The 22,699-nt window shown below is 39.2% G+C and overlaps 4 protein-coding genes, 1 long non-coding RNA gene and 1 other non-coding gene across 6 annotated transcripts; 1 reads left to right on the top strand and 5 right to left on the bottom strand.

The window, feature by feature from the left end:
• Positions 1 to 252: 252 nt before the first annotated feature.
• Positions 253 to 2,707, top strand: LOC110187964 (FERM, ARHGEF and pleckstrin domain-containing protein 2-like). The gene is made up of 3 exons (XM_086830160.1): positions 253 to 1,507; positions 2,075 to 2,561; positions 2,629 to 2,707. Exons 1-3 carry the CDS (start codon positions 253 to 255, stop codon positions 2,705 to 2,707), a joined length of 1,821 nt encoding a protein of 606 aa, XP_086686286.1.
• A 1,906-nt stretch (positions 2,708 to 4,613) lies between these two features.
• On the bottom strand, positions 4,614 to 4,778 carry LOC147644143 (U1 spliceosomal RNA). The gene has a single exon (XR_015271046.1). It is a non-coding gene; the product is annotated as a U1 spliceosomal RNA (small nuclear RNA).
• LOC147644142 (uncharacterized) lies at positions 4,623 to 6,236 on the bottom strand. Its single transcript, XR_015271010.1, has 2 exons — positions 4,933 to 6,236; positions 4,623 to 4,880 (listed from the first exon to the last, which is right to left on the bottom strand). It is a non-coding gene; the product is annotated as an uncharacterized LOC147644142 (long non-coding RNA).
• A 392-nt stretch (positions 6,237 to 6,628) lies between these two features.
• Ubc6 (ubiquitin conjugating enzyme 6) lies at positions 6,629 to 10,865 on the bottom strand. The gene is made up of 3 exons (XM_020957544.2): positions 10,587 to 10,865; positions 8,412 to 8,697; positions 6,629 to 8,348 (listed from the first exon to the last, which is right to left on the bottom strand). The coding sequence occupies exons 1-3, from the start codon at positions 10,628 to 10,630 to the stop codon at positions 8,223 to 8,225; spliced, it is 456 nt and encodes a 151-aa protein (XP_020813203.1). The 5' UTR covers positions 10,631 to 10,865; the 3' UTR covers positions 6,629 to 8,222.
• Positions 10,866 to 11,872: 1,007 nt separating this feature from the next.
• On the bottom strand, positions 11,873 to 13,641 carry Jhbp3 (Juvenile hormone binding protein 3). Its single transcript, XM_020957276.2, has 3 exons — positions 13,465 to 13,641; positions 12,695 to 12,788; positions 11,873 to 12,632 (listed from the first exon to the last, which is right to left on the bottom strand). The coding sequence occupies exons 2-3, from the start codon at positions 12,759 to 12,761 to the stop codon at positions 11,962 to 11,964; spliced, it is 738 nt and encodes a 245-aa protein (XP_020812935.2). The 5' UTR covers positions 12,762 to 12,788; positions 13,465 to 13,641; the 3' UTR covers positions 11,873 to 11,961.
• Positions 13,642 to 15,231: 1,590 nt separating this feature from the next.
• Positions 15,232 to 20,687, bottom strand: Jhbp2 (Juvenile hormone binding protein 2). The gene is made up of 6 exons (XM_086829990.1): positions 20,136 to 20,687; positions 18,727 to 18,845; positions 18,262 to 18,383; positions 15,796 to 15,929; positions 15,575 to 15,727; positions 15,232 to 15,476 (listed from the first exon to the last, which is right to left on the bottom strand). The coding sequence occupies exons 1-6, from the start codon at positions 20,221 to 20,223 to the stop codon at positions 15,322 to 15,324; spliced, it is 771 nt and encodes a 256-aa protein (XP_086686116.1). The 5' UTR covers positions 20,224 to 20,687; the 3' UTR covers positions 15,232 to 15,321.
• Positions 20,688 to 22,699: the final 2,012 nt, after the last annotated feature.

The following is a 22,699-nucleotide window of genomic DNA, read 5'->3' as shown; positions in this document are numbered from 1 at the left end:
TAAATTACTTATTTAATTTAAGATTACTTAATTTATAATTACTTTAAGTTGATCAACTCTTTATTAAGTATTATATGTATCAAGAAATATTTATTTTATTCAACTAAAGTGTCTTTTTCGCACTTTATATTTTTGTATAATTATAAATTATTTATTTAAAATTTGTTTAGTTTAATTTGTATTATTATTTATTTTGATTTCCCTTCATTTTTTGTGTCTGTTTCAGATGTTTACCACGGCATCAATGGAAATATGTCCCTAGACCGACGCGGTGAGATAACAACTCCCCCCACGCGCTATGACCTCACCCTGGGATCGGACAAGTCGTCGTCCCTCTCCCGATCAGAGGCTGGAACATATGACGTGATTCAGGCGGAGATTCAGCATGCCAAGCGCCAAGAACTGGCCACTGGCGTGGCCACCGCACCGCATCAGAACGGCCACAATGGTAACGGAGTTGCGCCTGGTCATTCCCATTCCCTGACCACTCAGCATGATATCGAGGCAGAGGTGAAGAAGCGTAAGTGGCCAACCGAGCCGAGCTATTTCTTGGCCAAGGAGCTGCTGATGACAGAGCGAACGTACAAGAAGGACCTCGATGTGTTGAATACGACCTTTAGGCAGGTACTGAGCCTGGACGATGTGGAACAGCTGCAGCCGCTGTTCGAGCTCCTGGACTCGTTGGCCCAGCACCACAATCTCTTTCTGCGTGACATCGAGCACCGCCTGGTTCAATGGGAGGGGCGTGGGGGTCACGAAGCCCACCGCATCGGTGACGTTATGATGAAGCATATGGCGGCACTTCCCATCTACGACGAGTATGTGCAGACGCATCTAGACATTCTCCACTGCCTAAACGAAATGTACGAGGGTGATGAGCGCTTCCGCCAGGTGTACAAGGACTTTGAGCAGCAGAAGGTGTGCTATCTCCCAGTGGGTGAGCTCCTACTCAAGCCCCTCAATCGGCTTTTGCACTACCAGCTTTTATTGGAGCGTCTGTGTGACTATTATGCGGAGGAGCACATTGACTACGCCGACTGCCAAGCGGTACACCACTTGCTAGTCCGCAGCACCAAGGGAATCCGTGCCCATCTGCCCGATTCGGCCAACTTTGTGGAGCTATGCGAGCTTCAGCGTGACATCAACTTTGAGCAATTGGTCCAACCCCATCGAAGGCTCATCCGCCAGGGATGCCTTCTTAAGCACTCGAAGCGTGGCCTGCAACAACGCATGTTTTTCCTCTTCTCAGATTTGCTTCTCTTTGGCACCAAGTCGCCGCAGGACCAGAGCTTCCGCATCTTGGGCCATGTCCCAGTGCGATCCCTGCTCACCGAAAACGCCGAGCACAACACATTCTCCATTTTTGGTGGGCAGTACGCCATTATGGTTAGTGCCGGCACGACCGCCGAGAAAACCCTCTGGCTGGCGGAGCTCTCCAAGGCGGCGGCAGACATCAAGAACCGACCACCAAACATGCAATTGCCGCTAACGACGCTCAAGAACTGCAGTGAGTACAATATTATAAGGGAATGCGGGGTAGTTTTTATATACCAGGTACTAATGGGCACAACTTATTACTAATCGGTTCATAATATCCCACCCCATGAGAATATACATATATTTATGATTAGAACCTGCAATAGAAAGGTCACTGGAATTTTACTTGATCGAAATCGGATGAATATAAAATCCACAGCAATTTATGCGATAGAACAATACATTTAATACATAAAACCTCAGTGCCTTTCTTTATATAAAATATATATGTATATAAATTAAGCAGCAAAACAACATATTTAAGATAACAAGGGATACAAAGATTTGTGCTTATTTCTATTCTTTGTACTGATTATTTAAGTAGATAATTAATATAGGTATTCGAATATTAGGTGTGAATAAAACACGTGATTGATATATATTTAAAGAATATCGAATAAAAAATGTTGTTAACATTTCTTTCTCCAACACTCCTTTGCTGGGAAGAAAATCACGCTGCAAGGCCTTGTAAGCAGACAAATGCTTAGTCAACCCAACTAATTCGTCCGTCTAATATATTTTTTCTAACCGTTTTCAGGCTCCTCGGAAGAGGGACTGGACCTGTTCGGCCTGAGCAACGGCAACAACAGCAGTCTAAACAGCAGCGTTAACGGAGGTGGTCCGCTGACGCCGCAGCAGCAGCAATTGCAGCTGCAGCAACAGCAGCAGAAGAAGACGCAGCCGTCGCGCAGCAACACCGCCCTGCATGTCTGCTGGCATCGTGGCGCCACCGTTGGATTGGGCGATCATTTGATTGCCGCCGAACACCAACTGTCCGGCTATCTACTGCGTAAATTCAAAAACAGCTCCGGCTGGCAGAAACTGTGGGTGGTGTTCACCTCGTTCTGCTTGTACTTCTACAAGAGCTACCAAGACGAGTTCGCTCTGGCCAGTCTCCCGCTCCTTGGCTACACGGTGGGGCCACCTGGGCACCAAGACGCCGTGCAAAAGGAGTTTGTGTTTAAGCTTTCTTTTAAGAACCACGTTTACTTCTTCCGAGCGGAAAGCGCGCACACCTATAACAGGTAGGCTAAATATTTTGTAACCTAGTCTACATACGATGTCTGACTAATAATTTAATTGTTTCAACAGGTGGCTGGAGGTACTGCGCAGCACCACTCAAACGCAGGACTTTAAGAACATACACAGCCATGCTGCGTTGGCCAATTAGAAGAGGATAATCTTCCTATAAATTCCTTGTGCAATTCCTTGGAACCTCCGCATAGAGACGGCCTTTAGTATTCAATTTTTTACAACTTGTGCACCACCAACAAATATTTCCATTTTTTATATGTATAACCTACGCGTTCCGCACTTTACGTATTGCAATGTATTTTATTTGTATTTTTTCCAGCTTTACCTTTAGGACATTCATGTAAATAACGTCTTTGTATCGTCTTTATTTGTTTTGCTTTCGTTTTTGCGATTATATTACAGTTTCCTTCTGTATTTGAATGATTCGAGTATATGTATATGTCTGGTTTAATGTGTTTTAGTGTATCGAGTTTTGTAATTATACATATGTATTTTGAAAAAAAAGTATAGAATATATAATTGATTGAAAAATCAAATAAAAATAATATTGACAGGATCAGTGTAATCAAAAAATATATTATATCAACGTAACTTATGCAATTCTTTAATCATAAGCTTAAGTCATTAACTTTAATAGATATTAACAAATTAAAAATATAAAATTTTAACCACAAAAAATGTATGTATATTTGTTTTTATCACAGTAGTTAAAGATCCGGATACAATTTAATTGAAGAAATTGGATAAGGCAAGATAAGAGTTTGCCCATAAAAATGCAGAGTTCTATGATGTAGCCTTTAGACGATCATACCAAGATCATAGGTAATACAAAGTGAAGGCATGAGAAGTCATATGAACAATGCCCAAAGCTGTAGCTGAAGTAACACAGCATTTATTTAATACAAAGTGAAGGCATAAGAAGTCATATGAACAATGCCCAAAGCTGTAGCTGAAGTAACACAGCATTTATTTGTTTATAAGTGTCCAGTAAAAATGAGCCCAGAGCTGGATTTAAACTGATGACATTACCGAAATTTAGCCAATATGACCAACTTCGCCATACTCAGAAATATTTGGATAAATGACGATCTAGATATATTCCTATAGTTAATTACAAAGATATATGACAAACCACTATTATTTGGACATCGCTTGAAAAGCATTGATAATGATTAAAGAACTAATTAGTAGCCGATGAAAATGTTAGTTTGAAATATATGTGCTTTTTTATGTGTACAAAATATTAGAAATTCATTATTTGTCACCGAATCCACAAAATCTTTGAGGGTATTTTAAAGGGAATATTTTGTAGCAACTCTGTAACAAGGTAGGAATCAAAAGGCCGCGTTTCGTTATCAAGTTTCTGCTTTCGTCGAAATTGCATCAGAATTGAAATAATTTAATAAATCAATACACACAAAATAAATAAAAACAGAAGAATAACAATAACGGACAGACGGACAGACGGACATGGCTAGATCGACTCGGCTGTTGATCCTGATCAAGAATATATATACTTTATATGGTCGGAGGTGCATCCTTCACTGCGTTGCAAACTTCTGACTGAAATTATAATACCCTGGAAGGGTATAAAAATTAGTTGTAAAATATTTGATTTCACAGGATAAAACCCAAATCAAAAAGTAAAGTCATTACCTTCTTTATTATTCTGTATTTTTGATCAAGTTACTGTAATATTTCACCCATCAACCGGTTTTTGTGTCGTAAATTGTTTTTTTTTTTTTTTCTCTGTATACCACGCTCCATTATGTTATAAATTTGTTTACTTTTTTTTAACTTTGCAGGGTATAATTAGTCAGAAGTTTGCAATGAGTGAAAGAATTCGACCCTACAATTGTATATATATTATACAAATTTCTAATGTGTTCTATTTTCCCCTCCAATTGTTTCTAGGGACCATGATAGAATTATAATTGTATCATGCTAGGGACAATACTGATTTGTTTACACTCGTTCGGTTTTACACTCTAAAAACGACTTGAAAAACAAGGATTCTAGACTTATGTAAATGCATACTTTATGTCGGGACGGCGCGAACGCCATTCCCGGCTACCAAAAATTACACGCACGAGTTATTCACATTAGGAATAATCGCAGAGGTCAACTCAGCCGAGGTGCAATGGCCAAGCCTCACTCCGGAGGAACCGCCTTCGTGATCACGGTTAACCTCTACGCCAGGTAAGTATGCTTTTCTCGGCTCGGCCTAGGGGTTTCCATGAACGAGCCGCTTGAAACCGTTGGGAATTATAAGTCCGCATGTTGAATGATAAGTCATCCCCGAAATTATACTAGACATATTTACATTTTCAACTTTAATTACTAGTCAAACATTGTGCGTACTCGAGCGAAATATCCTCCATGGTCAGGAAATTCAATTGAAAGTGGCAACTACTATCCAGTGATTGCGAAAATCTCCCTCAAAGATGACAACACGCGAATCACTCCTGCTATACGGCCGATCGCAGTGCGGAGCCTGCCTGGCAGCCTGGAGGTCCTGCATCGCATTTTAAGGAAAATGCCTTTGGTGTGGCGGCAGCCCGTAATGGAACTTTCGCCACATCCCAAAGCTTGCTCCACCATTGCCTCTTTGAATGTTCTCTTTAGAGTACCCATTTTCCCGATCGATAAGACTTATTTCCCTAAACAGCACTGGCATTGTGTCCTTGAACGGAGATCAGATTATGGAGATGACTCCTACCTCCCGTGGATTACTTCTATTCTGGTGCTGGAGGCAGATAGAAGAAACGGGTTTAAGAATTAGTGGTAGTGAAATAAAAAATTATTTATTTTCATTTATATCTTATCTTATAAGTTAAGACTATATAATCGCTGTATGTGTACTGTCACCAGTATATGCCGGAGCAGTACCTCCTACAATAAGATCGAGCTGCAAAAATATCTCTTACATTTTGACGAAAATGTATGACTACATGCTCAAGATCCTGATCGTAGAAGACGTCGGTGTGGACAAGACCTCCCTCTTAGGTCGCTTCTTGGAGGACAGCTTCAACCTCAATTACAATGTGTGCCAGGCAGAGGTGGCTCCAAAGATGATGCTTCTACAAAGGATTCCTCCGGCAAGAAATTATGCAATGCATACGAGTTACTATTATCCCGATGCCAACGGTGTTATCATTGTTTTCGATACCACATCGCTCAACAGTTTTCGCTGGGGGGCAACACTCCTTGCGGCACATGACGCCGTGTTCCTTCAGCCAGTGGCTCACTTTGCGGAAGCTATTGGGCGATATGGTATCGGAAACAAAGATAACACCGTTAGCATTGGGATAATAAATTGGAAGCATGGATATGGTCCCCGCCGGCTAAATTCCACACTTGTAGGAGCAAGACCTTTCGAGCCACCTCTGCCGGTTGCGTTATAATTGAGAAAGAAGCGGTCCTCCAAGAAACGCCCAAAGAGGAAGGTCTTGCCCACATCGGCGTCTCCTAGGATCAGGACATTGAACATGAAGTCACATTTTCGCCGGAATGTAAGGGAAATTTGTTTAGCTAGATCCAGATGTAGTAAGGTAATGACTCGGACTGAGAAACACGTACTGACAAATCAAAGTTTAAACAACCCAAAATAGCATGACTTACGTGGATATCAATTAACTTTGAAAATACATTAACCATAATAATTTAAACTATTCGTTGACTATTTAATTTCTCTAAAACTGTTAAAAATTTACTTAAATATTATATATTAATCTCCAATGAGTATTATAGAGGTCCGATTAAAACGTTTTACTTAGTATTCTTTCTCTATTGTGTCGGAAATGACTCCCTCACTGCGTTGCAAACTTCTGACTAAAATTATAATATCCTGCAATATAATAATAATATAATATGTATAGGTTGTTTTTTAACACAAATATATATAATTTATATTGTATGGATTCCTAGTCATAGAAGTTCTATCTGCAAGGGTATATGAACTTCGGCAAGCCGAAGTTAGCTTCCTTTCTTGTTTATATTTGTATCTTTTCATATCAAATAGGTATGTGAGCAATCAAAGAAAGAAAAACAACATCGATTTGTGGTATTTTCATTTATTGATATTTGAAATCTTATACTTTATTAATAATGTTAATTACAATAAGGTAATTTGAAATTCCACATAATTTGAATGGTTCCTTAATTCTCATCATTCTATTAACTTTACTTCTGCTGTGAATTGGCTTTTGGGTATACTTTCTTGCTTTATTTTAATTGGTTCATAGTTGAAGAAAACAATGGGCTGCTATTATAGTAGATTATTCGTACATATATAAGATTAACATGATGATGCTCAGAGCATCATCAGCGCATCCTCACCATCGTGATTTCGTCCAACACAAAGTGCCAAAAAGTGGAGGGTTCTTAGCAAAAGGAACAGCAATTTGCATTCAACAGAAAACAAGGTCAAGACTCGATTGTAAACGCTTAAAAACTAACTAAATCAATTGCCGCAGCCAAGACACAGGTGGAACCTAAAGAGTACATAGCGTGGCAAATGGCAGTTTATGAGGTGTTCCCATCCAACTATACACTAAGGAAAGCTCCCCGCACTTTCGTTTTTCATTGCGTGGGTCCTCGCAACAGACCAAATAAGGGGTATAAACTGGGGACAGGACCAGATCTTACAGTTAGTATGGGGGAAAGTGGGTCTAGCAACGAAATTGGTCACTGGGTGCTACATAGGTGTACATACATACATATATAATTGCCTGCTCTCTCGTTCCCAACTTTGCAGATTCGCCTCCCGTACTATGTGAATTTTATGGTTTATATTGCTAACAACTAACATTTAATTCTCAATTTCTAGTTAATTTCACAATCTGAGGCCAATTAACTTATGAATCGATCTAGGTAGCATGTGTGTGTGTGTGTATGTGGGATTGTGTAGTATGTGTGGTATGTATGTGGGAGTTGGGTAGTTATCATTATTGACACTGGACATTAAGTTACAACGCGGATCTCAGGCAGCTTTAATTAATTTTTCCAATCAATTGGGCGTCTCGCTACGACACAAACTACTACAAATATGAATTTTGCTTAGTTTTTGTTTTTGGTTTAGTTTAGTTTTTCTCAAAAGACATGCTATGCGGTACGCACATCTTAAATGAAACTATTTTGGTTTTTCAATTGTTTGACATGGATTTTATAATTTTTTTTTTATTATTATATTCTTAATAATTTTTTTGCCGCTGCTATTTTAAATATAACATTTGAGTTGTTAGCTTATGAGAGACTTCTTACTGAATGCGGCCGCTTAACAAGCGGCTCTGCTTCAGTAAGATTATCGGGTGAATTTTTTGTTTTTATCTACGTCTCTGCCATTTGGCCAAACAAATATATAACTTACAACTGCCCTTTTTCTTATGTGTGGTGTGGGTTTGGGCGCTGGAGTGCCGCAGGTGTGTGAGCGATTTAGAGTGTTCTTGTGTTTATATGTTGCTGTGGTGCCGTTGGCGCTGTTACAATTTCATAGCATTACATTTATCATAAATATATCTGTTATTATTTAATTTAAACTTGTTTATGGTATTGCATATTTTTGTTGCTGTAGTTTGCTGATGTTTCAAGCTGCTGTGGCTCCTGCTTCTAATGCTGCTGCTGTTATTGCTGTTCCTAGAGTGGGCGCATGGCTAATCGATGAAACTCTGCTCCACACAGGCTTTCACACGTTTCTCGTACTCGCGCCGATTCTCTTTATACAGCTGGGCGGCGGTGGAGTTAGCCGGTGAGTTTGGATTGGGATCGCTCAGCAGTGACTACAGGCACAAATGTCGAAGAGTTAGATTAGTCAGAAGGAGAGATAAATTGGGACCACTCACCTGTATAGATGTTAGTATGGCTGACACATCGTATGTGGGACTCCAGCGGTTCTGCAATATGTCCAAGCATATGCCACCATCTGCATACACATTGGGATGAAATACTTTCGACACAAATCGAACTGTTGGCGGTTTGTTTGGATACTCTTCCGTAAATTCTATGGTTAACTTAAAGGTTCCGTCCTCAAATGGTGTATCGTGTGGACCAAAAATCACAGCATTCCATATCATAATATTATTATCTGTTGGCGCACCCGAGACACCCGTGGGTGGATCCTCCTGAAGTCTGTAAAAATAAAATATTTGGAAACATTAGCTTAGAAAACGAGTTAAGTTAATATGTAGTAATCTGAAATAATTGTTTGACTGGCTCGAGGTTTGGGTGCTTTTTATCAATTTTATTTTACCACTTTGTATACTTTTTTATAAAATTTATTGACATATACAAACCATCGATAGATTTTATCAAAGCGGTATCATAAATAAAATACAAATATATGAGTACTCAGCAATAAAAACAAAATATATTTAAATTAATTTTTTTGCGTACTTTAAAAGGTTGCATTCATATTTTATATACTATAAACGTTTTATTGTGTTTGTTCAAGATTTCTTCATTTAAAGAATAGGAGTAAGAACGAGACCCTGAGCGAAGTGAACGAAAAACGTAATCTGGAACTGCCAATTGGCACGTTATCTCGACCGGGAACGGTCGGAAATTTGGGTCAACAGACAGCAACAAGCGCGCGGCTTTTAACCGCGCCCTTCAATCTCCCTGAATCGATATGCGGGCCAAGAGTAATCATCGATTTAACAACATACAAACGAATGAAGTGCACTGCACTGTGAATAAATTATTACAATAGGTTCATCGAAAATCATTTTTCATGCAGACTGAATGAATACGCGTCATATTTTCTAGAATTTTCTTATTTTTTTTTTTTAATTTTGAAGCACATTTCCGCATTTAAAGTAATCGTTTCTTTTCAAACATTTATAAAATTGATTGATAATGATTGTATTCCATGTCATTTTTAACAAATTAGCTATTTTAATTTTTTGTTTTTTTTTTTTTTTTTTAATTTCAATCGATATTGTTGTGTTTAAAATATCAAAATCTAAATAAATTATTGCGCGGGATATAATATATAATATAATATATATATTGTGGAGAATATATTTCTAGGAACCCATCAATGGTTTTATTTGCTACTTCACAGATTAGATAATCAATGTAACAAATAAAAAACTGAATTGCCGATCAGTGTAGCAACCCTTTATTGTGATTTTAATGTAGTTTTTGTTGTTGTGGCTGGTTCTTTGGGGTGGCAATGATATCGTTGTCGTTGTTTTAGTTGGTGGTGAAAATCTCGCCCACCTCAAACAGCCTTGACATTTGGTTTCACATTCGCCAAAGTGCAATTCGCCAATTGGCAATTCACATTTTCAGCAAATGATGAAAATTCCAAAATCGAACGAAATTCCAATTGGAGTGTGTGCTTTATCTCTTTCGCGCTAAGTGAGTCAACAAGGTTAAGTACGAGTGCGAGCGGAAGCGGGAGCGAGAATGGAAGAGCGGCCAGGATGCAGCTGCTCTGACTCAGGCGAAAGCAAAAACAACATATTAGCTGGCGCACTCATATTGTTATTGTTGTTAATGTTTTGTCTACGACGCAATTTCACCAAAACGGAAGAAGCATTTTTGTTTGGTTTTTCGAATTTTCCTCTGCGCCACCTCCTTTTCCACCGCGCTTTTCTTTTGCCCTCTTTTGTTTTCCTCGCACACATCAAAGTCAAGTGTCAAAGACAAGCGAATCGATGTTCTTGTTTTTGTTGTTTTTCGCGAAGAGCAAAAAGCAACTCACACACTCGCACTCCCACATGCACATGTATTTTGGCTGCGCAAACTTTTCCACCACATACACACGGTTGTACATTGTACATACATATATACATATGGATGACTGCGTGTTTGCCTATATGTATTGGGCAGCAGCCCCAGGTCTCGTTCCGTTTTCTCCAACATTTTTCGTACCACGAAAACGAAACTTGAAGCACGAATCGAATCGAACACGCAAAATCCGACGACGGTGTGTACTTCGCATTTCTCCTTCCTTATTTTTTCATCCATTCCTTCTGCCTTCCTTTCCCTTTTCCTTCCTGCCGTTTTCTCACCTTTTAAAATCTCTCATAAGACGTCTGCGTGCGGGTGTTGACATGTTTCACAATGTTCCTACAATTTGTATTGAACGCGAATTTAAAACGCCTTGGCGATACGCTGGTTTTGCAACTAGAAACAGTGAAATTTTGCAATTTTATTTTTAATTGAGGGCAAATTCGGGCAGCAGCGTAAGAAAATAGAGTTGGTAGTGTGACCGCGTCTTGGACGTGAATAAATATCAAAATATACCTTCCCAAACTAAAATAAACTGTCATAAGCAAGGGTGCGGAAACAGGGAAAACACAACAGACTTGCTGTTATACTCTCAAACATGAGGTCTGGTAACGCTAAAGTCCCGAGCACGTAGCGCTACCAGCATTACCAGACTGTGCGGTTTCGAACGTTTTAGTGTTCCCAGCTGCCACGGAGGATGAAATACGGCTCTTTTTTGAGGGCTGTAAAAATTTTTAGCCAAAGTTAAGGGAATAAATGATTTTACGGTTCTTAAAAAAAAATGTTCTTAAGAAAATTAAAATATTCCAAAAAATTGTATTAGTCATAATAAAAGGGTTTCTTAAATGTTTAAAAAAAAAGCTAAGGAGCTATGGCCGTTTTCGGCATAAGAAAATAAGTACGATCTCGACTGCGAATTTCCGAGGTACTATTTCGGACCACAACGTCCAAATGTAGAAATACTGATATTAAAATAATGAAATCCTCTAATCGTTGTTATCTGAAAACAAGTTTTCATAGAACCTACAACAAGGGTTATACATTTTTAAGAAATCTTGTTAAAAATTACATTTTGATTTGTTTATGAACACCATTTTAATTTTATTATTACAGAATCGGATAAAGGCAAGAATATGAACTCTACTAAAAGCAATGAAAAAATTCTGCAATCAAGTTTGGTGATCATTAATAGTAAATATAACTTCCAAATAATATAACTAATTTTAAAATCGGTTCTCGGGTATAAGTCTTGAATTGTAATATTATATAATTTTCTTAATGTTAAAAACGGAACTAGTGCAGTAATGCACTTTCACCCCCATTATTCCTGAACCAACTGATTTTTTAAAAAGTTTAAGTATGCATGATCTAATACTAAAGTGATACATTCAAATGTTTATAGAAGTTGCCTTGCATACACTCTAGGTGGCCATCGTCACTACGTAGATGGTCGTCCACAGTAATTTGTCGTCTGACCTTTTTTTGTAGTGATTTAAGGTTTCACATTTTTAGACTTTGGTCACGTGAAAAGTAGTTGGTTTTTTTTTTTTTTAATTTAAATTACACATTTTTGAGTTCAAATTTTAGATTTATTAGATACTTTATGACTAATTAGAGTTTATCACATGCTTAATTCTAGCTTAATTGCATTTCCCCTTAGACTGGGAACAGCTCATTGTAGGTGAAGTTCTCCAGAATTTTTGTCGTGACGACCAGGAATTGAGCCTGTAGGGCGCTGGCAATCGGAGCGATCAGGTCATTGGTGAAGGACTCGAAGTTCTGGTTGATCGTGTCATTAATAACATCCCCCAGAACCTTGTCTCCATTGAAGAGGTTCTCCAGCTTCACGTTTCCCTTGCCTGTACGAATCTTCAGGACGAACTCCTTGACGTGCAAGTAATCCAGATCATTGACGCTCTTAATATCGTACTGCACTCGTACATAGGCCACAAAGTTGGTAAAGTTTCCGGTGAAGGGTCCACTGCCCTTGATGGGCAGTGCCAGGATATTGCCATTGATCTCGTACAGTCCGTCTCCTTGGAGATGGGGCAGAATCAGTTCGAAATCGAAGCGACGATTTTGGGTGGATGCGCGCAGCTTGGTGATCTCGAAGTTTGAGGCCCCCAAGATATTAAGTTTCTTGGCTTTCACTGTAAGGCCGGCAGATCCATCCAGAATGCTCAATTCTCCGATATAGAGGGGCTCTAGTGGCGGGACATTGAGTTCCTTGATACCCTTCGCCAAATAGGGCCGTAGGTTGTGGACACTGCTCTTCAGGCACTTCGAGAGCTCCGGCTCGTTGCGATGGCAAATCTGAATGTAGTCAGCTGGTAGAAAGACAAATCCAGTAAGTCAGCTGAAGCCATGGTATAAAAATTCGTAAACTTACGCAGCTGGGCAGTGCTGAGACCCAGGAAGCAAATCACGAGGGTTGCTACAATAAGTGAGGACTGCATTTTGCTTCGCTTCGATTCGAGTAATTTCTGCAAAGGGGAAAGGTTGGTTAATTAGTCAGTCGTCCTGATACCACTGCAATTTGCTTAATATTATATTCATCGGGCCCCAGCCTCTATGCTAAATGATCACCCTCCCATTTCGATCAACATCTCAGGGGCTTGATTATAGGAATAATGTCGCTGCGATGTTGTCTAATAGATGGGAGGAGACTCGCAGACTGCCCAATTACTGTCATTTGTTGCCTCTTTTGTTAGCAGGTCTGTAATTGATTGTATAATTGTACACTTTTTTAAAAACGACCACAGAGGTTTGAACGACACATTGTACAAGTAATGGAATTTTTATATTTTCAAACGGTATTTTCTATTAAAAAAATTATAGTTTTTGATGTTCGAATGTTGTTTTTTTGCGTTCTGGAGTTTAATTTAATTTTTTTTTTCCTTAAAAAAGAGAACAAATTTTAAATGATCACTAAACAAAATGTAAATATTATCAGGACCTCAGGGCTAAATAATTAAAATGTTGAAGCATTCAATAAGAACGCCTTCTAAACTTGTTGCTAGCTAGGAAACTTTCACTATTGATTCGTCACATTTAATGTTTTATTTTCGAAGGATTAATAAGCGACAGGTTGATCCGTACAACCTTTTGCTTCACATTCAAATTTTTTTAACTCCTCAAGGATTCGCTGTTGAAACTTACACGACTGAGCTGCGCTTTAAATTGAATTTGCTTTTATTTGCCTTTTGCACTGGCTTGTTATCTTTTTAGAAACTGGCGAAGGCTGCTCAACGTTCTCGAGCTGTTTAAGCCGTGTGTTGTTTTAGTAACCGTCAACGGATCGTACTGAATGCTAAGTTGTTAAGACTGACGCGTTTTATAGCAAAAGTTACGCTGCGATTTACATGAGAGCTTGGCTGCGGAGTCAGACACACACGACGTAGAACTCGTACGCCCCGCTAATCCCCTCCAGAATTAAGCTCAGCAAGCTACTGGCGAAGAGAGCGAGAGACGCAGAGATACTGTTTAATAATAACAATAATAAAGGTTGGGGCGATTTCAGCCACACAAATGCACCCCAGATAGGCAAGAGGGAAAATTGCCAGTTGGCCGGGAAAATGCAGATTTTACTTCTAGTCGGAAGCTGACACACGTAGCGCTAGCCCAAAATAACCCACCGAACATGTGCACTCGGGAAAAATAATGTGTAACTAGTCTTCCGAGTCCCAATATGAAGGACATTCGAATTCGGGAAGCCGAGCCCCTTATCCTCTTTTAATTTGCAATGTGATACAACCAACAAGGCTATAATTTTTGTTAACGCATTTGTGGGTCTTTTGCATGGTAGCAATGATAGTAGTCGGATTTGTTGATTACAAAATTCCAAATAACTCTAAAATTAAAAGACTAGTAGCTAACATACAAAAAGTTAATTTATAAAGATTTTCAATCAAAGGCATCATTGCTTTAATGCAATTCTGTTTATTTGAATATTATTTGTTTGAGTTTGAGATCTTTTGAAATTCACTCAACTCTTTTGGTACCAAATAAATTGTTTATAGTCGCGTAGTTTTCTTGTTTTTGATACTTCAGATTCTATTGAATGTCAGGGGTCTGTTTGTTGTCCAGTGCCCCTAGCTTACGCTATATAGCTAAGGGGCTGGACTGGGGTCAGGAAGATCGTTTTAGCAGCTGTCGTGCCTGTCGCAATTACGCCACGCAAACATCTTTGATTCGGGGGAGACGTGTGTTGAAAATCTGCTAACTTTGGAAGTTGCGCGCGCGTGGATTACATAAGGTCGATCCCCTGTCGAAAAGCTTTCCCCGGCTTAGAATCCGTGGGGATCGCCAGTTTCCTATGACATGGTTCGATGCGGCGGCTGATTGGGGATGGCGGAAAATTGTTGAGGCGCACGCAAGTTGAGAACCAGGCAGAGCCGCTTTCCATATAAGAATTAGCTAACTTGAGATGTGGCAAGATGTGGCTCATTCGTCGTTTATTATTCAATCGGATCTGGTGAGGCTACCTACTACTGGCTTCCATTGGTCACAGAGATTTGTATTGCGAATGCATTCGATTTTTTGTTGTAGCAGCACAGGTTAGCTAGCTCAGAGAATTTCAAATACACAAGGATGTGCTGTTGTCGGTTATAATATACGGGAAATAAAACACTTAGCTTTGAATATATCGCCTTATATTATTTCATAGTAATTTCTCTTTTATTTATCCATGGGAGTTTTTTAATGCTTTGTTCTGTTATTTTGATATTACGAAAAGCACCAAATACAACATTTCGAAAATTTGCCTTTCCTCCCCCGATTATTCAAGAACCTTTTCCCACATTTTTCATTCATACAAATGGCAAAGACCTTGAATTACCTGAACGATCGGAAGAGCTAACGTGCATATAATGATAACCCCGATCCAGGTTGCCTAATGCTAATCTGATGATATAGCAACTAGTTGAGTAACTTCTACGATCATCTTTACTTGGTTTATTTAGTTTGAACTCTGTGCAATAAATTAGGGCCTAGGCTAGGGGAACTATGATATACATTTTAATTTAGGTTGATCCACTCGTCCAACGGGATCTTGGCGAATATGCGATCCATGAAGTTGCGGATGACAAGGGTGAGTTTGGTTCGCAGCGCCGGCTTCATTTCCTTGAGCAGCTCCTGGGAGTTGGAGTTGATGAATAGATTCAGAGCGGCCTCTGTGGAGGGATAAGATGAGATCAGGATTGCAAGTTGTAGTTCAGTTTCAACAGTAATTTGTAATTATTCTTTATAAATTGAACTGCTTTGAACTTACGTATGACCGAATTTCCATTGGCGATATTGTCCACTCCCATCTGGATTTCCTTGACGTTGAAGTCCATCTTGACCGAGTCGGTGGTCAGGTAGGTGCGTCCATCGGCAGCCTCGTTTGCCACCGCCTTGAAGTAGATCTTGGCTTTCACGCCCTCTGCGAAACCGAAAGTCATTAGTATGGCGTCAATAGATCCCAGAATATCGGATAACCCGGATACCTACCGTACTCCCCCCAGTAGCCGCCGGCCCCGGAGGCCTTCACCAAGATCAGCACACCTGTGGATCGGTACTGAGCCTTGACGCGAATGCGCGGTATCTCGCACGTCAGCTGGAACTGCAGCGAGTCCAAGTCGGACCTGCCAAACAGATGGGCGAGATATGGATATTAGTGGGAGCCCCTAATGGCAATGACAGTGACAATCTTCATAGTAATGGGCTTTGCCTGAAACTGTCATTTCATTCACTTCATGCGAAGATGAGCCGCTGTTTATCGTTTTTATTGTGTCTTTTCAACCTTGAAACTCTCTTAAAGTCAAAGATTTGCTTATGTAAGAGAACGCTTGGAGCCAGTGGACATTTCGTGGGACACTTGGCGAGACCAAATCAATACTAGAAACCACAAAATGTAGCTTTAAGTATCAGTTTCGAGGTTCTAAGCGCTCTTTTCAAAAGGAAGTAGTCGACTCTTGCAGAATGCCTCCTTAACATTTATTGTCTATTACCTATTATATGTTATCTGTAAGAAATAATGAAGTTTGATAACTTAACCTAAGATATTTAGTTAGTTTCTTTTAACCCTACATATATTTGTTTTGAATAGATAGTTTTCATTGTTCGAAATAAATTTCTATTATAGCAGTTAAATGTATATAAATAACAGGGTATATCACCACCGATAATGCTGAAACCGATATTGGAACCGGCCCAAAGACAGCTCTCCACTTAGGGAATCTAACTTTGGCACACTTTTCTGGCTCGTTTCTTGGTCAACGATCTGTGGGCCCGCCGTCTTTTCTGTGTTTGTATGTCTGCCACTTGGGTCTCGAAGTCTTTTATTTTTGCCAATTGAGTGCCAAGTGTCTATAACCAAATTGACGGTCGCCGGTTGCTCGGAGTTGAATTTGTTGGAGTTGCTATTGTTGGAGAAGCTGTTGTTCCAAATACCGGTTAGCTAAGCTAAATGTGTTCTTGGCTTTGGCTGTTGCATAATCCCAGAGCCGCCTAATGTCGGAGTCCATCAAAGAGAGAGTTGGGGTGTAACTACTTTCAATATATAAGATTCGAAGGCCTTAATTAGTTTGTAGGAAATCTTTTTATCTTTAAAGCCATTTTTAACTTGAAATATGGATTGGAAAATGGTCTAATTGGTTTGGTTTCCACGAAAAATAAAGTGTTACTCCCTTAAATGATTAACTCGTAAAGTTTAATAATTTCCATGGGCCGGACTTCCCCGCTGATTAAAACTTCCCATAAAACTGCATTAAATACAAATTACTTGTAAGCGGTTAAAGGCTTACACACAATTTCCAGCAAATTTCTACTGAAACATTGGCCATTGTCTATGTGATTATTTCTAGATAAACCATGACTTAGATTTCCCTGCGCACACCCACAATACTTAAGTCCAATCAGAATGGGCAAACACCTTGTTGGGGCAATTACGCGCTAAAAATTCTCGTAGACTTCAATAAAAACCCCGGCCGAATAAAAATCGAACTGGGCAAACATAAAACGCTCATGTCAGAGTTGAAGAGCCATTGAAATGCAAATTGGCAATTGTTCAATCGATTTCCCAGCGTGTGCCAAACGTTTTAGCTATAAATCAAGACTATGAGCTATGAGATATACACGAGGCTATGCCAGCCCCGCGCAAATGATCGGAAACTGAGCTCATTTGAATGACCGCCTACAATGTTGACAGAACACCCGACGATCGAAGTGGAAATCGCGTGCTGGCCAACTGACTGATTGACTCACTGACCGATGGACTGGGCGTTTTAGCAAATTATCGGTACATTTAATTACAATAATGAGGAGACTATATACCGCATATCGGAAAATTTAAAGGAGTGCATCCTAAAAGACCTAAAAAAAGGTTTAAGAACTCTCAAAAATTCGATTTAAGAAATTTCTTCACTTCATATCATTTTTATCGATGCTTTGAAAAACGTTTGTGTTCGATTTTTACATTTAAGGGTGCACAATGTCAGCTTAAACATTCATTAATAAACATTAAATATTTGAAGATTCAGTAAGTAATACATTTTGGACATACAAAAAAATATATTGCTATTTTAATTGTTGAAAAATACCTTTTTATTTAAATTATAATATATTCAGCAATAACTTGTATTTAGCTGCAGGCAAGTCTCCCTGCAGCTAAGAGCAAATCAGGTCCCATTATATGGCAAAGATAATGACCGACTATGGAAATCATTTTAAAACAATCATTAATGCAAACTTAAATTGTTTGTGTTTTTTATTGATCCCTGAATAATTATAAGTGCCATTAAAATAGACTTCATTGTGTTCTAATTGGAAACTGAAGAGAGCGAATGAAATAAAACACAGTGAGTCGATGGATTCTTTAAGTGTTATTTTTAAGTAAAACTTTACTGCATTTTCCACCCCCACTCACTACTAAATCATTCTCGACAGAAGTATAAAGTACTCGTAGTATTAACTTACCTGACATTGGTGACCGTAATGTTGCTCACTCCGTACGCTTGAATATTCCGGAAAAGGGCGCGATAGCCATCCGGACCACTGCCCAGAACAATTCCGATTTCATCGATCATCACAGGTTCGATCTGTTAAGGATTGAATTTCAAATAAATATAGACAAGGGTATACAAATGTAGATAAAATGAGTCTTGTTGTTTTGTAGTTTATTTCTTAAGCCTGTGACATTTGATCAATTTTCATAATGCTATATATGATGATTCAAATATTATTTTTTTCCCCACAAATTGTCAATTTCAAATACTACTTTTATTTTAAGAATCATAATTAATGGGTATTCATTTGTTTGCATTTAAAATGAATCAGAGTTCTTTTGCTATATAACTTTCTTGGAAATCTGGGATCTAGGCTCTGAAGATTCTTAGTTTTAGCTATCTAATAATACGTTCTTCCCCCATATGCACCACTCACCTCATAGATGTCCAGCTCGGGCACTCCCTTCTGTAGATAGTGGACCAGCTTGTTGCCACTCTCCCGCAGACAGTCGTTGATCTGGGCCTCGTCCCGGGGACATTGCTGCAGGTAGTAGGCTGGAAGAGATTGCATTCGAGAGCTGAGACAATGGCTAGTAATTTAACATGCCACGCTCTCTAATTGCCAGATTTTGCCTATTCACGTATTGCATTGTTAAGCTGCCGGGACTGAGTTAGTCAACAAGGGCTTACAATGAAACTGAAGATTCACTTTCCTCGCGGTAATTGCGCTTCCCAGGCGAGTGCGTCAGGGGACGTGGGTTCAAGTTCACAATTACCTCGCCGGTCTCACACCGGATAATCGCTGTGAACAAGTCCAACCTGCACTTGGAGTCAAAATGCTACTGGTGACAGGTTTATTGCCGGGGCAATTAAATTGGTTATGTTACAGTGGATAGGGGATATGTGGTAATCATTAAACGCAGGGGCATGCTAGTTTCTCTGGGATTAAAGTCTGGAACAACTGCTAGTCTTTGTTCTATTCGTAGTTTGACAATTTGAATGCTTAAACTCAGATGTAATCAGGAGTGAAAATATACTAATATTAATTTCAAGGCATCCTATAATGCATTATACAATAAATGCATTTTTCAAGTGACCGGAGAATGGTTATTGGCTTTCTTAACTCCATGCCCCATCATCCATATGAGAATGTATCCCTAAAGCTACTTATAGTTTGATCCGAGTTGAAAACGGTAATAGGGGTATTTTATTACCAACTCTAATGTTTTTTAGGGTTGGTTTTTAAGTGTGCAACATTTAATGCCATAGTGTTTTGAATTATGACTGAATACATTTATCGTTTAAAATTATTTTCTCTTTGATCTACCAAAAACTAATAAAAACGTGTAGTTTTATTTAAGTTCTTTGAAGAATAATCTGCAAAACCTTTAGAGATTTATCTTGGCACGTTCTCTATTCCGACTTTTAAAAGGATTTTTAGTGCTTAAGTACCTCTAGACCACTTAGCCTTTAATAATAAAGACAACTTTTACACTGAACTCCGCTCGCACTAATGGAATTTTTTGTAAAGTGATTACCCTGCTTCCAGAGTTATCTGCAATTTGGATTTGGTCAACCGGGGGAAGAACCGCAGAACCTGAACTATTACCCTCGAAAATCGCGGCCATCCATTGCTATTCTGGGAACCACTTGCCCGGCTGCGGTATTGGCCAACTTTCGTTGTTGCCGAGGCACGTCTTGGGGGTGGTAATTAATCAATGCCAAATCCACGGCTCGGTGGACGTGTCTAAGGACCGGCTGGAAAGTCAGTGCGCCGTTTGATGTAACTTAGAAAGCCCCGGCCAAAAAGGGTATCACATGTTATATAGTTTGATCGCTACTTACGCTGCTCCTGGGCCAGGGCAGAGCCCAGCATGGTGACGAGCAATACTAATCCAATATTCCGGCTCATTTTATGGTTTGTCGTCTGCATGAAAGTACAAGTTGCAGAAATTATTGATGAGTGTTCGTTGTGTTTCACTTTTGGCTAGTTTCGTAATTGATTAGCACGTTTCGGACGCTCTCTTCTGTGTGTGATATTTGTATATGGATATGGGTATATGCTAATTTCGGTTAGATGACGTCGCTGCCTGTTGGTCTTTACGAGCGAAAGCGAAAACAGTCGGGAAAGAATTTTGAACGGCGCAACTCGAAGTCCGAAATCTGAAATCAGTGCGGGTTTCACTTTGGAGCGGAAATTCTTTCGTTTCGGCCTGGAAGTGGGTCAAAGAGCCAGGGCCCAACCAGTTCACTGTTTGTTCTTGAATAAAGAATCGGTCTGTCTTCGCTGTACTGTCTCCGGTCTTCAGCTGCTTTCTTCGGCTGCGCTTACTTGCGTCCAACTTTCACGCGACTCGGCTGGGGAATGAGCTCGCATTGCGTTGGTCCAAGCCATTTTAACCAACAAGAAGTCGGCTCGAAAGCCCGACCAAAATGCAGCGAAAGAGCCGTGGAAAGAAAGACGAGCAAAAGGCCTTTCTGCCACACCCCAGAAATCGGGCGCAGTAGACAGGTCGTCGGCGTTATCATCGCGGCACAGGAAAAAAAGATCAACACTTTATTAAAAAAATGCGAAATTCAAGGAGAAAACCTCGTAGTTTTAGGATCTTTTTCGAGAAAATTAAGGTAGCACAGCAAGCAATCTTCAAATTAAGACAATTCTTATATTTAAGACTTTAATTTGTCTAAAAAGATATGACTATTCAATTCATTTTTGTACAGTGTAGTTCCGGTTGCCTGAGCAGGGAGCCGCTGAAGGTTAAGTTTAAAGGGTCTGTGACTCGGTACCCAACCTCCTACAGCCGCGATTGCAGCCTGGTAATGAGGCTGCCATGAATCATCCGAGCCGCTTGGCATCATTAGCGATTTTCCAAGCTGGGATTAGCCCCGGTGCCTCGCTTTCCACCGCTTAAGCCCACTGTTTCAGCGCTTCTGCCTTTCGGCCCATTTGTGGGCCGCACTTCCACTTGCTGTCAAAAGGTCAAGACGTGCGATTAGAACCAAGTGCTGAGTACGGTAATGGGCACTCATTACCCGGCCATTCAGACCGTCCATCCAATGAACCCGTGCCCAAGCATACAGTGTGTTAACCCTAATAAATCAGAAGTATTTATTTGCTCTGCCAGTCGAAGTATTGATGAAATGCAGACAAGCCCTCGGAATGAAATGCAATTGTCTTTGAAAACTGTTCAGAGAACTTTATGCGCTGTCGGGAACGTTTCGATTATTGACCATTGTGCGTTTTGCATTTAAATTGTACACTTGAGTTGGTAGCGTCTCGTGAGTCGTGTGCTATGGGGTCTCTTAATAATTACCAGGAACAAATAAATGTTCAAATATAATTGTTTTTCTGAAGCAGACCTGTTATATTATTATCTTATTATTATTATTATTTATTATTCATTTCTAATTACTTTTTCATAGTGTGCGGGTAGAGATAGAGGGCATGGCCAATTTTAGCTCCTCTAGGCAATTTTTAAATCGACTTCAAGAGATTAATTCAAAAATTAATTGTTAAGATCTTGTGATGCTACAATTCAATCAGATGCAACTACACAGAAAAATTATGATTTGTTATGTTACGTACGTCCCCAGAAAATACTTTAAGAGATTTTTTATAAAATTCATTTTTATGTAGAGGCTTTTTATTATATTTAATTATTTTTCTGATGCCTCTTTAATACATCTAGCTTTCTTCATAAGTTTTCTTATTGAGTATCTTTTGCTATGAGCCCAGCGCCTAAAAGTATGCCACCGAAACCTTAAAATTCGGAAATGTAAAAAATGTGCTGTTATATTCTTTACTTTACTTTACATATAGGGTGAAATTTATTTTAATTAAAATAACAAATTATTAAAAGAAAAAAACGGTTAAACAGGTATGGATGAATTACGCTCTTCTAAAATAATCCTTTTGAGAATTAAAAAAAATAACATGAGTTGTTGACTCGGAGGTGACCTATGAATTTAGGAGGATAAATAGAGACTCTTAGTTTTTGCCCACACATGTATGTATGTATGTACATATCATTTAAATTAAATTTAATTTAGGTGTCTTATCTCGAATTTAAAATCCAGAAATCGAAGCTCAAAGCTTCTGTGTGGTCCATTTACATTTATTTAGGTTATTCATTGAGATTTACAATTGTTTTAAAAGACAGACCTACGAATCTTTTAAAAAATTTAAATGCTTCTAATTTAAACAAGAATCTTACAAGGTATTGCTAAAGCACGCTCAATTTGCATTAATGCTAGTTTCCAAGCATGCATTATAAAGATACGTACGTAGCAATTTGAAATATGTGTTGATTGGATAGTGGTCAAGGTTACAGATAATAGAAGACCAAACGCTTGTATTTTGTCACCTGTTATGTGTTTTAACTTAAAACTTTTAAGCTATTTATCTTAAG

The sequence above is a fragment of the Drosophila serrata genome, unplaced genomic scaffold (genome assembly GCF_035046125.1).
Source record: "Drosophila serrata isolate PLE 108 unplaced genomic scaffold, ASM3504612v1 contig_228, whole genome shotgun sequence".
NCBI classification, from domain to species: domain Eukaryota; kingdom Metazoa; phylum Arthropoda; class Insecta; order Diptera; family Drosophilidae; genus Drosophila; species Drosophila serrata.
The sequence above is the reverse complement of the archived record's forward strand: the minus strand, read 5'-3'. Positions and strand labels throughout refer to the sequence as shown.